We start from the raw sequence: 18131 nt of genomic DNA, 5'->3' as shown, positions 1-18131 counted from the left end.
CGGGCCATGAGGAAGTCCTTGGTAACTTTCACCAGTGCTTTTGCTGTACAATGATGTTGATCTAAATCTTGCCTGTAGATCTATCCCATCATTGGACAGGTTCCAAATAAACCAGCCTTGAAACCCGATCCATTTATCTGATGTTTTTGTGTAAGTAAAACTATAAGTGACTGCACTTTGAGTATAGCAAATAACTCAACGCCGCACATGAAAACTTCACAGTGCAGAGTTAACCACCACAAACATAGTATGTAAAATGTTAAATTAGATATTTGTATGTAAACTGAATGCTGGTATTTAAGACGCCTATCAGCCCTGATTTTACAACTTTATTATTTAAAGTGATCCAGGGCGGTACCATGACACAAACTGCTTACGAATACTTGTAGCTGCATCCAAAGCCATCCAAACTCAGCAATCACAGTTCACCAATAACCAATAAATACTCTTTGGGGCCCCACCCGGGAGTACACATGACTCAAAGGATCCACTGCTGACATTTTGATGCCAGACAGCACAAAACAACACAGCAGCTCCATGTCAATAACCTGAAGTTAGAGAACTGCTTTTGTTGCACAAAAGGAGCACATACTTAAAGCTATGGTGTGGCTGATAAGTGTGTTTTCACATGTGGTAAAAACTGTTTGTTATAGACAAAGGAGCAAAGCCAAAGCTAAATAAATTAAAGATGAACTTGCTTTATACCACAAGTTTACTCTAATCAGATTTTATTATTATCGGCATTCTGAACTAATACATTCAAAACCATGAGGCAGCTTCATGCAGATTTGCTGGTCTGCAGCTTGGTGATATAAAACCTCCCTTACACTGAAACAGGTCACATAAACCATGACTCTTTCCCCGGGGGCTGATGTAATTTACACAAAAATATAATACTTCATCAAATCGTACCCCACCCTTTCCTGTAACTCATGCTTGGAAGGTGTCAGAGGCCTATGTAAAGGCTTCACCCCCTTTGCCACCATCAATAGCTAGTGGGTTTGGATAATATCCCTTATCATCCCACAGCTCTAATTACCCCTCAGTAAGTCCTTGGAGACAGATGCACAGAGAGCCAAGCCCCATTCGTCACAGTGCGGTTGCATGGTAGACTCAATTTGGGAAAAAAAAGCAAACTGTCACACTCTGCACTGTCACATAAATTTTCCAGCGTCTCAGTTTCTCTTTTCCAGCTGCTCCCCAGCCAACTGTAGATGTGGACTACATTAGGAAACCCATTCATATCCAGCCACCAGCAGTTGGCTGTAATTTGTTTCAGCTATGGGGGGCAGAGAGCAATTTACATGTGAAAGGCTATGCCATATTCAAATATTGTAACTCTCATTTTTGTCCAAGGGTTATTTATTCCAGCTTCACAGCGTTCAGATTAAAGGTGTACTGCTGTTGTACAAGATTGCAGAGGTCTTGTAATACTGTTTCAGTTGGCTTCATACCAACTTCAGGAAGAAGACACAGGAGCTAGCTTTTCCTTGTCCTGCTGACCCATCAGGGACTGGTCTTTAGTGGTTTTTTGCAACAATTAGATGGCTTGTGGGAACAAACTGGCATAAAAAGAATGCTTTCAATGGAGTCACACCAAGTAGTTTTAATTTAAAAGACTCCTTCAAACGCAGATACAGTACATATAATGCTGTATAGAAATTTCAAAGTATTTTCAACTTTAGTTGTTCAAAACTGATACAGAATGAAAGAACCTTTGTGATGTCCATCACTCTGTCCTGCATAACAGTTTACAAGATTAAAAGTTATGTCACACTTGTAGCAGTTTTTTTTAAAAGGGCAATAACTCATTAGATAAGGATGAAATCAAAATCTTTTTTCCTTTTAATGAAGACCATTAACTGATGAAACCAATAACCTTTTAAAATACAAATGTTCTGTTTTGTTTCAAATTAATTTGCAGGCAGAACTTCAACATTCTTCCATAGCTTTCAATGATTTAAGGAAGTCATGATGACTATATATTTTTTTTATTTCTGTCTAATTAATTTTTTTTTTTTTCTCTCAGATTAAACTTCACAGAATATCTAATTTTGCACCTTAAATGTCTTTATATTTATTCAACTTGCCTTATTTTTTAAGAATTCAACTAGGTTTATTTGACTTCAAACTATCTCATTTATTGTGTTCCTTCACCCATGATTTAGTATTGTTTTCTCTTTGGTTTATCTTCTCAAAAGCAAAATTTTTTCACTCAAAACCTGAGCTGTCTTAAGAGTCATCATTTTTATTTTCTGTGTGAATGTCATCTTTACAAAAAGAGAGAGACTGAGTGAAAATCAATGTGCATGCATGCGTGCATGTGCATGTGTTTTAGATGAATGTGCAGAGTGCATGGTAAAGGTGGAAGTATACTCCAAAAGGTGTTGCTGTAGTGCCTGAAAACTGCAGGAACCTCCTTTGCGATGGACAGTCGGTTCAGCCCTGCAGTTTTCCAAGTGTGTATAAAGTGAGTGCCATGACCACAGTTTATTGTGCCTCTTCCACCAGTGAAAACCCAGTGGTCTGTCTGAGAATACAGCCATCAAGCTGCAACAGAGATTAAAAATAGCAGATCCCCTAAATGATTCAGAGACGCACTTGACATTTCTGTGTAAAACCTTTTCAACACAGATCAGAAGAGGAAAGTTAAATAATCCTGTATCTTTAATATTCTGTCATTTTTATATGCTTTCATGTGATTATTGGAAACCATTAAAGTAGGCCATACATGAGCAACTATTGAACATACTTGTTCTTTCTTTACCTACTATTTATTTTTCTCTTTTTAAAAGAACAAAAAGAGAATATTAAAAGGTTTCAATCATTTAAACACTTGACATAAAATATAATTTTCACCAATAAAAGCAAACAAAACGACTGTTTTAGTCCACACAAGTCGACAGTGGTACATCCCAGTGCTATCAAATGTTCAAGTTTTTTGGGAGGCGGCTACAAAACATGGGAGGAAAAGAGGAAAGCTTTTGAACATTCTCAGAGCCAATACATTTCAGATTACATGTAACTATTTTGGTTATCAAAATAAAATTCCCTACTGGGTATTTAATGAAAGAAGATATTACCAGTGGATTGTAATAAATGAATATGCCTGTAATTTTATTGTGTAACAGAAGGGTTTATATCTTAGGTCTACCTCAGCCTCCATACTTACCTGTGGAGTAATACACATATGAAAATGGACTTAACTTAAATATGCCATCATCTGTAGCTCCAAAGTGTTTGTTAATTGATTTTACATCCTGCTTATAACTTAGCTTTTACCTTATTTTATTGACCAGCTGCTCTCACTATCAAGTCAGCACTTGCCTTCCTATATTGTTGGGCGACGGAGTGCATGACCTTGTTCAATTTGAGTATACCGCTGCCTGAACTGTATGCTTGCACATGTACTGTAAAGTTACTGGGAGCTGCATATGCGTGTATGTCTGTGTTGTGTATTTTAGCTAAGGGGAATGTGTGTATGTTATGAGTTGATGTGAGTGTGTATGTGGATATTTAAGTATGTAAGGCAGCATTAAAGTTGTTGAAATGAGTAATTTAGGTGATTGAAGGTGGCTTTAAAAAGCTTTATTTAGACTTTGCGCACCGTAATGGACAAAAATATTTTTCTAACATTTAATATTAATTTGTACTGTAAGTCAGTCTTGTTTATAACAAACAGCTCAGCATCTGTCTGAGCAAAATGTAATAACTGTTAAACTGGGAAGCAGTGTAGTAAAATAAATATGTATTTAATTGTTAACTAAGACATAAAAGGAGACTGACTCAGCAATGAGTGGACGAAGATGCCATCAGATTGCCAAAAAAAAACTGTGGATAAAGACTGAATGTTGCACAAACAATGAGACGCTGAGACTTGAGTTCTAGGACAACGATTATTTACCATCACAATTAACACTGAAGCTAAGTCTTCTTCCAGCTTTGCTGTTAACTTCTTGTTCTTTCCATCCTTCTCATATTTCATAATTTGCTTTCGAGCCAGCTTACTTTCTACTTTCTACACCTTTGCAGTCAGAAGCTGTACTGAAGCAAGACAAAAAAAAAAAGGAAAATTTCCCATCACAAATAGTCATAGATTGCTGTAAGGCTGAATTTCGGACAGATTTAACAAACAATGTACTAAGCTGCATATGCAGCTTGTCCAGTACATTAAGTACTGGACAAGCAATAATTAACTTTTTTTCTTTTTTCTATTAATTTTAGTTTTTACGATAAATGTATCTTCTGGCTATAAAGTGCCCCAATATTTGTGTTTGATATACCGGTAGTTCTATTTACAATTTCAAATTTATGGAATTCTCATTAAAATATTTTCATTTTCAAACTCTGTCATCCACATTAAGGATTTTTTTTGATACTAATATAGTATTTTCTGCCTCTAAAGTCCAGTATTAGTTGAGTTCTAATCAGTAATATAGCTTTAATTGAGACTAATGCAGCTGCCAAGATTCTTCACCTCTTTTAAACCAACCATTGGTTGCTTTTAAGCCAAGCATAGAATCAAGGTGTTTTTCTTTAGACTCCCGGTTTGGCTGCAATGTTTGAGATTATCCGAGAAGTCATTTCCCCCCTTGTAAAGAATAAAATTGACAGATCCTCATGGGATTGTGAGAAACTCAATAAATTGCAGAAAAAACTTTGAGTAGAAAGATATGTGGCCTGGCTGAGGATAAATGGATGTAACTGAACTGCTGTAATCACTCACCTGCAAAGTCCTGAAAAGAATGGACAGAATGGTAATATGCTACAGCATCTGTCATCTGTCATCTTTATCAGAAGAGACAATATGTTTCAAACTCTTGGAGGACTCTAAATAGAATGGTTATACTATGTATTTGGCTTCTTTATTTTATTCTTGTAGTTTATTTAGAGTCTAGTAAGCAGTTACACAGGGTGTCTCTCCCTCATTCACACATACACTCCAAAGGACTTCACATTCAGTTTACTGTGTATGAATTATCACCACCAATGGGCATATTGGAAACAATAATGAGATTCATTGTTATGCCCAGAGATGCTTCAACATGAGGAGCTGCTGATTTTCCACTTGGAGGATGACCACTCTGCCCGCTGATCCACAGCTTACAAGTGCATCATAACCCACTTTAACTGACTTATGTCTGACTTGTGTGAACTTCTTAACCTACTGGAGTTGGGATTTGAGTGTATACACATTCTGAATTTAGTCTGATCTTGGATCACTCCAGCTCTGCATGTGATAACCAGATTGATAGTTATGGTTTGGCTGCTCGGATTCTCTCTGATGCTGAGTGAAGCCATGATGTGACCGATGGTCAGAGCTTTATTGAAAACTGTGGTAGGCCGTGTTCACAGAAAGCGCTCAGACACAGTGCAAACATGAGAAAAGGAAATCTGAAAAGGTATGAAGAAAGTTTCTTGCTACATTGGTGCCGTTTCTTCTTCCCCCGAAACATCTTTTACTCTGGAGTTCCAGCTCTCCATGAAGTCCAAAGGCAGATCCGACATATTGCTGCTGTCGTTCTCTATTGCCTTAATCTTTTCTGCTCTCCTAGTATTTGATCATTTCTAACTCCCTGTTTTTGTCTTTCACAGGTTAATCTGGCTTTGTCACATTAAGACACGTGCGCATATGCTTAGGCAGCTGTATGTGCCATGTACTGTATGTGATCAGATGCAGAAATGGGAGAGTGTCACGTGTGCACTAACATATGATATGTAATCTGTCTGCAGAGTGGAGGCAGTACCCGGTGCTGTTAATGCTGAGTTAAACCACTCCTCTGGCAGTTCAGAGGCCAGGCCAGCTTAATGTAGCTGCTGTGGAGGAGCTCAAGTACAAGATAAGGCATTAAATGTGTGTGTGTGTGTGTGTGTGTGTGTGTGTGTGTGTGTGTGTGTGTGTGTGTGTGTGTGTGTGTGTGTGTGTGTGTGTGTGTGTGTGTGTGTGTGTGTGTGTGTGTGTGTGTGTGTGTGAGAGTGTGTATTTTTGTGTGTGAGGTTTGCGCCAGTGATGCAGTAATCATCTCCACCCAGCACGTACACTTCTTGAAGCTGCTGCAGACCAAGTCTGCAGAGTATCTTGCTGCCACTAGAGGGACTTTTGGTTGTACATGGATACAAAAAAACCTCATAATTCATTTGACTGACAGAGATGCAGAGATATGATCCATAAAGCCCTAATCAAATGTATTTCATCTGTGACGTGTCAGTCACTGTGTGAATCTGTGAAAGGCAGAGTGAGTAAAAGGCAGCCAACAGACCACTGGTGTTGATTTCTCCCTCACTTTTTCAGCTCGGCTCTCCATCCTCTGCAGCATCATGACATGCGCTATTAACCACAACTAGCAGCACGTGTGGGCAGCGTCAACCCTTTATCCTGCCTACAAGAGGAGCTTGACACAGGGTGCAGAGGGCACGTCTTTCTCAAACCTAAATCAACCCTGTTACAAAATAGATGTGTAGTCTACACTTGATAATGACCTGAAACCACACTGAGCCACACATACTGAGTTAGTGAGATCCCTGCCCCTTTAAGGGATTATACAATACACGGTAATTGCTTGCTGTTGTAGAAATAGAGCCTAGTTTTAGTCCAGCTCACAGTCATGTCACATCATGCATAGGCTAGATACTTTTCTCACGTTTTACTCTCATGAAAAATCCAGAATCTATGAATGCACAAAAGTTTCATTTGTGCTTTGAAAGGCTTTTTGCTTTGTTTTGCTTTTGCTTTGTCATTCTCTACGGTCATACTACCCTTTTATAGATGCTCTCCTAACATGCATCTATTGGTAAAGACCGAGGATATATTCAGTCTAGTCTTGAGGATAAATGTATAATAGCTACATGGCTACACAGCCCAAAAGTAATTTTACAGTCAACTCTGAAATGATTAGATCCTTACATTTTTTGGGACATAGATGGGTGGGACTTATCATCATGGCAACCGAGAAACGAATGAATAAGAGCATTTTCCTCATGCAGTTAAGGTTATGAAAGAGACTTTGTGAACCCAGATTTTTTTATTTCTAAGATATTACCAAGTAGCTTTGCTGTCTAAACCTAACCAAACAGTAACGGACAGTAAAACTGGGTTACGAAATAATATCCAAAAAATAAAAATAATCGCATCAAACAATGAAAGCGACATACACAATGACCCGATTTAACAAGAGGAATTTTCTGAGGAAACAGAAACTTCTTGACTGCGTCAGGATGCCTGACAGTTGTTTCGAAACAAATACAGAAGATCATTCTCTGAATGCTGTTGCATTGGGAGTTTTTTAATAAATGAAAATACAACCTTGATTAGGTTATCTTTATTGGCCGTATTTGCACATACATTCAAACCCTTTACTTTAGCTCACACATTATAGTTCTTTTGCTGTCGCACATACTCACATGATGATGCATCATGATTAGTGTTGGGTTCAGTGTCTTGTCCCTGGACACTGCTACAAACAGCACTTACCACTTCATGTAGTGGATGGCTCACTCCTGCCCTGAGCCACACACACCCCGACATCCAAGCAGCACCAAGACAACTACAAGAGTTGAGGTAGGCTATAACTTAGATTTTCATCATTCACTTAAATCTGCCACACCTTAAGAGTGTCTTATTGATTAGGACCAAATAGGTTATCCTTCTGCTCCGTGAACGAGTCATTCTCCTCTGGGTTTGTGAGAAGATGTTTATGTCTGTGTTCTTTGAGGACCACAAGATCATTTGTCATGTCTTCATGGACATTAGTGTCTGTACTTCTCTGCCCCACATTCGGTTTCACTGGAGCTCTCACCATCTAAACTCAATTCTGTGGACAGGACCAACATCCACGTGATGTTTTTGACCAGGTCACGGTCCAGCGGTACTGAGTAGTGTATAGCCTTCGTTTTGCTATGCCCCCTCCTTTCCTTCTTCTACTAGCATTTATCCCTCTGCATGGTTTTGGCAGCAATGTGCTTTTCCCAGCATTTAGCCAGGAGAGGGAGAGAGGGGGGGAGATGGGGAGAAAAGGGGGCCTTTTCAAGTGAGGAATGACAGACGCTTTATTAAAAGAGGCAGGGCCCTTTGAGAGGCTGGTCCCTCCATGCCGCCGCCCCCCCTCCTCACCCCCCACAATACCCCATGTGTCTGGCCCATTGTCATGGGTGGTAGCAGGACCGACCCCCCCATCCTCATACACATGCACACACATGCACACACAGACACATACACACCACCACCGAGCGCTTTGTCACTGTAAGTCACCTCATGGTCTGAAGCAGACCCGCTGCAAAAAAAGACACCCATTCACCACAGTAACTCCTCACCATTCTGCTATTGCCTGCTCTGTTTAAAAAATGGATTGTCTGGCTGTCACAAAACATACAGAAGACACAGAGATGGGCGTGACGCCGGGAATAAGGGACAGGTGAAAGGGGGGATAAAGATTTGTGGGGGCTGTGCAGGGTGTTAGTGAGTAATAAATGTGAATGGTGCAGAGTAGATGGGATGGACAGCAGAACTTAGAGAGTTAAAAAAGATTGAAAAAACATAGGGGAAAGATGTAGATAAGGGGGAAAAATATCAAGGTAAAGCTATAAAAATGAGGGGAACATTAATGAGCAGGAACCAGAATTTTGTCAGGAAATGATGACGGGGAGACTTTGGAGTACCTGTTTGTTTTTAGCTGTGCGTAAAATGTGTGTCTTCAGATACGGGCAGCATTCCTCCAGAGATAAACACATTGGCCCCCGTCCACTGAGCCCCCACCCTCCCCTGTCTCTCCACCCACCATGCTTACTCAAGTGTGTGAGTCTGGCCATGTGTGTGTGTGTTTATGGTGTAAGGGGGTCTGGATACCCTGTACTACAGCACTCGCAGGGGGCAAGAGAAAAGACAGCTGTGTGTTTGAGAGAAACAGAAAACATAAGAAAGGGAGAGTGGAGGGCCAACAGGCATGCCAGTCAAGACCGTCACTTTTGGAGTGAGTACCACAAACTCTGCTGTTCTCCATCTTGCCTTCTGCCTGCTGCGCTTTGATTGCACCTCTTGTCCTATCACTCTCTCTGTGTTTTCATATGTTTCTCCTACTTTATCCCCATCCTGCTTTTATTATGTTTGCATTCCTTTTTTTATGTTTAGTTTTCTTATAAAGTCTTGAGGTGCATTTCCTCAGCTGTAATGTACCTGCCAGTGCTCCCTGTCTTTGCCTCCCTTTCTGGGCCTTTTCTCACCTGAATAATGATATATTCATCTAAACTCTTCCGCTATTTGATTTTAGTTTGCTTTTATTGTGTACACATGTCTCCTTGTTTGCTAAGACTCTTTTTTTTCCATCCGTCCAGATTAACTGTTCTGGTGATCTTGTTTTAAACTACAAAATAATGAATGTGAACATGGGTTGTGTCCTTTGCTAAATGGATCTGACATTCACGGCATATAGATGAACCTGCTAATAGCTCTAAAGAAAGGATGGAGTTTTAATAACACAGCTTATTTTGATTAAACTCATTTGACGGAGCCTCCTATCGCAGCTTCAGAGTTCGCTTGGTTGCTCAGAAGTGTCTTTGGGGGTTGTGATGCATATGCAGACAAGATTAGTGGAAGTGCGTCTGTTTGAGTGTGTCTATCAGGGTATGTTTTCCTCCTCTTGTTTTTGTCTTCACTTGTCCCTTTGCCTAGTGTTAAGATCATATAATGTCACCCAGAATTAGTCGTGGTAAGTAAACTAGAGGTCAGTGGGGCAGTTAAGGAGTTTTATTGTGTGGCTCCAGTGAAGACGATCACTGAAGCCTACACAGGTAAAATCAACACAGAATATGTGCTTAAAAAGGTTCAACTGCTCATTTGTCTCTTCCACGGTTTGCCCGAAATAATAGAAGAGGTTTTTGTTATATTTTACTGTACAGTTGATGATGCAACTCATAGAAATGTGGCTTTTGTCTGAGTTATTTCTGCAACGCTGTTATTTAAGTTCAGGATTATCAGAATCGTCTCTTGTCTGACATCTTTTTATTTGCTTCCATTATGTTACTCAATACTCTGCAAATATAAGTTGCAAATAAACAACCTTTGCATTGGAATTTCAACAGAGGAGCACGCAGTGTGCTGGTAAGACTGTGGGATAGCGCAAAGTAATATCATCTTGTATTCTTTGGCTGTTCTGGGATCATCGATAACTTAACGCTAATCAGATAAAACTTGAGAAAGAAATTAAAATAAGATTAACTTATGTTTCCCAGATGCTATCTTAGCCCTTCAGACTTTTTAATAGGTGGGAACATGTTTCAAATAATGTTGGTCTGTACATACATAAATCTACATGAAGAACTAACCTCTTCAACAGACTGGCTCATTGTGACGCATAATGTTTCAGTAAAGGAGAAACTGATATTTGAGACTGAAGACAAGTACATTTGATAGGGGATTGTAGGCATTGACTAAGTTTATTAAAGTATGCCAGCTTTATGGTAAATCCTCATTTTCATCTACACACGATTTAATATTTTCATCCCTTCAATTTTTTTTGCCCATCTTTTCATATTTTTATTAGTTATGTTTAGAAACTTTGCGTGGTAGGCTTTATCGTACTTAATTTTTTTACTTGACAATTTGAAATAGAAAAAAGGGAAGCTCACACAACACAAGAAATACTCACGTTGCTGTATAATATTTCAAATATAACTCAAAAAGAAACTGCTTCCTGTTTAATATATAAGCAGTGTGTTAATGTGGCTTGTCTTTGCAGCTGGTGATAAAGTTAAAAAAGTAGACTTTTAACACCCAAATTTAGCTTACGAGCACTGTGAAATAGAATCAGTCACCTTTGCTATTTTTACTTAGTTTCACACAGGGTCCATTAGGTTTTTCGCTGCCTATCTTAGCAGGTGAGATGCTGAAGGATCGTTTATCGTTATCGCTTAATCGTTTTTATGAATTTTAAATGTTTGCTAATCTTTGATTTTGTAGACTTCAGCTAAGATCATATCAGTAACTGGAACAATGCAGACTTTTCTGTCTTCTCTTTATCCCTCCAGATGGTTATGTTCAGCATAATTACTATTGTGTAACTGTGCAGTAAAGCACGGGATGTTTACCATATTTTGATCCTTTTTCTCATAGGTCTCCATCCCCATCTTAACCCTATGGCTTTCAACTTCTTTGTTATCCACAAAAGGTCACAATAACCATGAAAATAATAACCATGACAATCTCATCTACAAGTGCAGAGTCTGCAGCAGAGCCAGTTATAAAGAGACAATCCTCCAGCAAGGCAGGGATAAACAGTGGGCTACACAGTGGGGGTGCCTGCAACTGTGAGAAAGTAAATACTAAAAGTGGGGCAGTCTACTTCTACACATACAGGGAATGCAGGCAAACAGACAAATAGTTGGACAGGCAGATGTACATGTAGGAGATAGTAACAACTTCATCCCAGCTCACTAACTTACTATAAATGTGTTCAGAGCTTAACAGTCTCACTGACAGACTTTTACACATGATGCATCTCTGTAGCAGCCTGCTGAAGGCTCAGCCTCTTCAAGAGGGACGAAGGCAGAGATGGAGAGCAGTAAAAGGGGGACAAAGAAAGGAAATCAATTTATTGAGCAAATACAAGTCAGCAGAAAAGGGTGACGTTAGAGCTGTTCAAGCACTTTGGAAAATGTACCATATCTGGCGTTCAATTTTCCCCTGAACGCAAGGAAACCCTGAATATAAGCGTTATATATTCAGTTTACTGAGGTTTGGTGTGTTGGCACACTTTATGTTGTGGAAAATACTGCAAGTTAAGCAGTACCTGTGACATGCTGAACATACAGCCACATTACAATGTTTTCACCTTTTTACTGGGTGCACAAATGGCCGTGGTGACACTTGAATAATTTATGATTTGCACCTGGTGCTGAGTTTGCAAATTAGTGCGTGTGTGTATGCGTGTGTGTGTGTGTGTGTGTGTGTGTGTGTGTGTGTGTTTAAAGGGAGGTTGTGAGTCTGTTGGACTGTGTTTCTGCATTTAAAATTTTTATTTCAAAAGGAAGGCTTATTTTTTTTCTCAATAAATAAGAGTTTTCTGATGTTTGGCACAGAGATTATTTCAGTGCATACAAGAGCTTCAGAATTTGCTTTTGATTGCACAGACCATACAAGGAGTAAATAACAGTGGGGTAAATACATGAAAAAAAAAACTTTAAATAAGCATAAAGGCATCAATCCAAGGGTCAGGGCATCACAGGAGGGACCAGAGAGGCAAAACTTGTATAGATTTCTGTAAAAGTGAATCATCACCTTATGTTTCTCCTTTTTCTGTTGTTGTGGAGTCTCGCCTTTAAAATCCTTGTAAAACATGTGTACACTTAGTAGTAGTGTTTATTTCGAATATGAATCATATAAAAAAAGAAAGAAAATAAGACAATCGTCTTAACATGAGACATAACAAAGTACATATTCAAAAGGGAGTGAGAAGAAGTAAAACTTAGGCCCAAACATCCCTTTTTAAGTGATGGGAATTAAAGTCCAGATGTATCCTAGGCTTAAAAGGGACAATATTCCTAATCCTACTTTCTCAATATAAATGTAATAGTTACAGATTTTTCACATTATTATTCTATTCACAAAATCAGATGAGAAAGAGGTTATGGTGATTGCGACCAGTGTATTGTGTAAGTAATCTGTAAGAATTTGCATAAAGAGGAAGCCAAACATTGAAACCCAAACCTGCTAAAATCTTAATATCATTCCCAGGCTTTCAAATTGTCACCAAAAAAACCACACTAAAATCAGATGTTTATCGCAGAAACAATTATTCTTTTAGCGCAACTATCTCATGCAGAGGGTTGGGACTAAAATGTCTTAATGTGTCTATACGCGCAGACAGAAGTACACATTTTTTAACATTGCAGTCTACCGGCAATGGGGTGATGTCATCCTGTCTGCTGCAGCAATAGCAGAGGAAGCAAAGAGGGGAATGCACATGTAAAAAGCAGAAGGCTGGGGGGGAAAGGGAACGCAACAGGAAAGAAAAACAGATGATAACAAGCAGGGAGGGTTCAGGGGAGAGGGTTTTTCTGTGATAAATGATGATATGAGATTGATTTTACTTGGTAATTTCAAGCCTCATTATGAGCAACTATGCACTGTCTTAGCCCGAGGACAGTTGCATGCACGTTGCATGATGCTGTGTGTTAAAACTGCTAATGTTAACTGAGAAGCTTGTGTGCAGACCTCAGTCTGCTTCTTTTGGTTTGCACAGTATGATTAATGTGCTTGCTTGGTTCTGTTAAATCAAGACTCTTGAAGTCTGTCCATTCAGTCTGATAATAATCACAGAGGGACTCATTTCTCCAAATCATATACAGCAGAATGCAGCAGAGGAATTACCAACAACATTTCCAGACTACTCGGTCAATGAGTTCTGTATATAATTAATGAATGTGCACTGTACCTGTTTATGTCTGAGCTAGGGTAAGGGTGTGGTTCCTCTGCATCCTTATCTCTCCACACCACACTCTCACTTCTTGACGCAATCCAATAAACACACAAACATGTAGCCACACAAGAAAATTCAGGACTGAGCACCCGGAAAGCTTTGCCATGAAGAACAATCTTTCTTGGTGAAGTTCTAATGTGAGTTTCCGTTGTCTTGTAAACATCTGCAGGCTGTAGAGGATGACTGTTGAGGGAGCCGCACCAGAGTCGCTATGTTGTTACCATGCTACCGTTTGCAGTGAGAGCGTACACATTGCGTCGGGTTGTGGGTCTTTGCCTCAGCTGTGTTTGCCATGTATTTGATGTGAGGATGGTGTGTGTTTGCAAACCTGTCAATCAGACAATGGAAACACATTTGGTAAACTGCTGCACTGTTTGTGTCTTCTATGTGTGTTTATCTATGAAATACACTAATAACATGTCCGAGTTCAATAAAATGAAATATCTGCAACCTCTTTAAAAGTTGCTTGTAAGTTAGTTCATAGATGCATAAGTTAAGTTTCTTTATATCCGAAATATTTGCACATTGGGAGGTTGTATCGCAGTATGATGACCATTACTCTTGTGACCCGTGTGTCTGTTTGTTTATGTGTGCTGATGTTGGTTTGTTGCTCTGCAGCTGTCTACTAAGGGAAGTGAATGAGAAAGTTTTTACTGTCTGTGTGAGAAAGACTAAATATTTAAGCTTGGGTTTTATAGAGCAATGTGGTATGACTTGAATGACCTGTGACTTAAATAAGGCCAACAAATATATGACACATTTTCAGCAGCAACTGGTCCACTCAAGAGCTCAGTCTTTATTGCTTTTACACAGAAGGTGCTGCGTACTGCTTAAGCTTAATTTGATGAGCATTGTAGCTGTTAACATTTCAAGGAAAAACTCAAACTGGTAGCAACATCAGCTGATAGGAACTTCATCTGGAAGTGTCCACTCTCTTGCTGTTGCAGCTTTCTCTCTCTTGTCTTTTTTTTAAAAAGACGACTTCTCTCTTTGCACAGCTCTGTGCCACTGATGTCATGCTGAGGGTGTTGTGTCATTTGTTGCTATGCCTTTACTTCAGGCATGCGGATCCTTTCTCTTTTTTACCAAGGCCCTCTCCCTCTGTGTCACAAGAGGGGCAAAGCCCCTGTCACAACAACAGTCAGCACAACTTAAAGCACTGTGTTATAGTGTGCAGCAGCAGCTTTTGGTGTTTTTCTTTTGGATCTGAAAATGAAGGGTTTGCGCTATTATCTGTATTTTTCTGAAAACACGCAATTAAGCATTGCTTATTTTCCTGACTATCATGTTGACATGTCTACTTAGTTGGAAAGGTGGTGACATAGGGAGGGAGTAGGCACAGTGAGAACGATTATGTAAAAGGAAATTAAAAAAGGTGCAGGTTTTGCCGCAGTCGAGTTCCTCCCTGTGGTTCTCCCTCGATTGCTCCTGCTTCTCCTGTTCTCCTCTCCCTCGCTCTCCCCCAGTGCCGCATGAGTGATCCTGTTTCAGCAGCTCTCTTGCCTGCCTGGGAGAGGCATGAAACCCACAGACACACAAAAAAACACAGACAAAAACATAAGATGTGCCATGAGCTGGCCCGTGAGCCAGGAACCATCGAAGCCTAGCGCTCTGTCTCCTTTCTCTCTTTATCTTTTTCTCTCTTTCATTTTAATACAAAAAAAGAGGGCAAAAGGGACTGGACACAACGACAACGTGTACACCGCAGGCTGTTTGTACTTCATCACTTGGGTGGCAAATAGGCTTAGTGTTTACTGCTTGTACTCTATCTCCATGCCCACCAAATCCTTGGCTATACTAATTTCAAGCTGCGGGGGCAAATTTTCAATCTGCCCTGCCCAAAAAAAGGGAGGAGGGAAATGAGGGGGAAACTGATGGACAAGGGCCATCCTGCAATCGTTCTCACTCCTCATCAAACAGAAATCGTATTTAAAAAAAATAAAGAGCTAAAATAACCAAAAACTCCCTCTCCTTTTTCCCACTCTGTTCCTTTACACATCTCTCACTTTCTCTGATACCCCTCATTCCCCTCTTTTCCCACCTTTTCTGTTTCCCTTGCAGGCAGATGCTGGCAACAGTTTTCTTCGAGCTGCCCGATCTGGCAACCTGGACAAGGCTTTGGACCATATAAAAAATGGCATTGATATTAATACAGCCAATCAGGTGAGAGAGCACATTCCCTAGATTGAATTGTCTGACTGGCAAGCTTATCCAGCCACCAGCCAGAGATTTTTATTTCCATTACACAGTGTATACTTGGCTTTTTTCTTGTTTTAGGTCATTTTATTTATCAACAAAACTTATGGAATATATTATTCCAGCACAGAACATGAATAGAAACAGAAATGTTTGAGCTGCAATTCAATTCAAATTGTTGGACAGCTCATTTCTCTTCAAAAAAAAAAAAAGTAAATGAAAAAACTATAACACAAATGACAGGAATCATTTCACGTGCAGAGTAGTAATTAACAATATTTTATTGTTTAGTTCTGATGAGATCAAGATGCCGAAACGTTTGCATTTTTCTGTTTTCTGTTAAATAACACCTTTTTTTTGGATTACATCGTTGTGCATCATATTCTGCTGAAGTTTTGTGTATTGACATTTACTGTATTTACACTGTGTATTTCTATTTGTTTTGAGTGTCCAGTTTGCATGAGTTAAGCACTGTGCTGTTATGATCTGGCATGTGCATGCTCAGTTAAACTGTTAATCAATCACTGAAGGTGGCAGGTGGAGTTTAGAGGGTCTCTGGAGGAGTTAATAAGTGGGGCAGGGGCTCTCCTTTCCCCACTGCTGCTCCATCTCCTCCATCCTACCTCTTTACAGTGACAGTTGCGCCTAGCGTGGCCAGGAAGAGGCAGTGTTAGGGTGCTAAGACTGCTCCCCTCAGGCTCTAGCAACTTAACTACAGTCCTCTATGTCGCACGAGAGACTCCTCTGGATCATTAATCTAACATAATAATACCTATGTCAGAGTTTCAGTTAAAACTATTTACAGGCCTTACAACAGACACTACATACCGTTATTTCTGTGAAGCATCTCTGCGCAGGAGCTGCTCCCTGAATGTATTTGAATAGTGATGTATGGAAACACGTGGTTGATTAACAATAAAAATCACACATAGAAAATTAGTCTGATAGCAGAATATATATGTGACTTTCTAGATTTCTCTGAATGACCTAATTTCATACCACTCTGTTTTTGGCATAAATAATTAAATTATGTCAGTGTTTGATGTAATTGTATTTTTGTTGAAGTGATAATCTTCAGCATTCTTGTTTCACTGAAATGATTGATTTACACAAACATTTCCTTACAGTAACTGAGGTGATTTTTATATCTGTTGTATAGAAGGAAAAACAACCTAATTTAATTTATTGTGTGTTGGTTTCAAGGTTCTGTGTGATAATAAAATAAAATGTCATATATGAGCGAGAGTCAAGTCATATTTACTCACCTTCTTATTGTCGTAACCAGCACTGCATATCTGGCAAAGTTCCACAGTCTTGTTCAATACCATCACTGCTCACTTGTCTCACTTGTCCCAGGTTTACAGTGATCCGGTGAGAATTGTGAGGAAGTGGTAGATTGTCACTTTAACCTCCACTGTGAGAGTATTGTTTAGTGTATTGTGACATTATGTGGGGGTTTAGCCCGATCAAGGCTTGATGGTGGCAGTTTCCCTCTCTGTTTGCCAGTCTGAGTGGAAACCTCTGGCTCCATCATTGGCCCGCTGCCTCTCTCCCGGTCCTTGTTGCTGTGTTTTCTCTCATCTTTTTTTTCTTAGCCTGATAACTTCTGTTTTATCCACCTCACTTTTTATTTGTCACCTGTTTTTTCTAGTTAATCTCAGCTTTTTGTTTTGAAGTCTTCCTCCACCATTGCCTCCCTTCCTGCTTTTCCCCTCTGTTTCCAGTAGAGTGATGGTGTGCTATGGTCTCCCCACTCAGAGGAATAATATCAGTGGTGTGGGAAAGGTCCAACCTCACATGTCCTGTGCGGCTGAAGGAAGGCTGTGTGAGGTCAGACCTATCCCACACGGCTCGTATTCTTCCCAGCTACGAGACCAGCGGCCTGCCATCCCCCTCCCATCCTCCTCTAATCATCATTAAACGAATGAAAAAAAAATTTCATCTTGATTTTCATTCCTGTAGGCAATGTTTTTGCTAATGACTACTCTGACTCTGAGCACACTGCATGCATGGTGCCCACTGTAAGTATTTGCCTGCTTTGGTTTGTGTGAGCTTCAGTTTAACAGCAGACCAGTTGTTTCATTTGGCATGAATCTTGTGTGTTTATTTGTCTGAACTGTATGTGTGGTTATTTCAAATGAGAGAATTTAGCTTGCGTAAAGCCCTTCAGTATGAGGTCTGCTCTTTTCTCTCACTCAGAATGGGCTCAATGCGTTGCATCTGGCCTCGAAAGAGGGCCACGTCAAAATGGTGCTGGAGCTACTTCACAATGGAATCGTACTGGAGACCACTACGAAGGTAAAATTCCCTGCAAGAAGAATGATGCTCTTAAAAATCACCTGCTAAAAAATCTCATGTATGGATACTCAGAACTCATAGTCAAAGGTCACACAAGTGGTTTGCTGGTAACCATCGGAGACCACAGGACGTTACAGCCCCTGGTCAAGAAATATTAACAACTGGTCA

The 18131-nt window shown here is 39.8% G+C and overlaps 1 protein-coding gene across 1 annotated transcript in view; it reads left to right on the top strand.

The window, feature by feature from the left end:
• The window catches only part of ank1a (ankyrin 1, erythrocytic a), a 98708-nt gene that overhangs the window by 43297 nt on the left and 37280 nt on the right, over positions 1 to 18131 (top strand). The window contains exons 3-4 of the mRNA XM_061729180.1: positions 15531 to 15632; positions 17865 to 17963. Of these exons, the coding sequence (XP_061585164.1) occupies positions 15531 to 15632; positions 17865 to 17963 (201 nt within the window). The remainder of the gene's footprint in view (positions 1 to 15530; positions 15633 to 17864; positions 17964 to 18131) is intronic.

Source organism: Cololabis saira, chromosome 9 (assembly GCF_033807715.1).
Source record: "Cololabis saira isolate AMF1-May2022 chromosome 9, fColSai1.1, whole genome shotgun sequence".
NCBI classification, from domain to species: domain Eukaryota; kingdom Metazoa; phylum Chordata; class Actinopteri; order Beloniformes; family Belonidae; genus Cololabis; species Cololabis saira.
The sequence above is the reverse complement of the archived record's forward strand: the minus strand, read 5'-3'. Positions and strand labels throughout refer to the sequence as shown.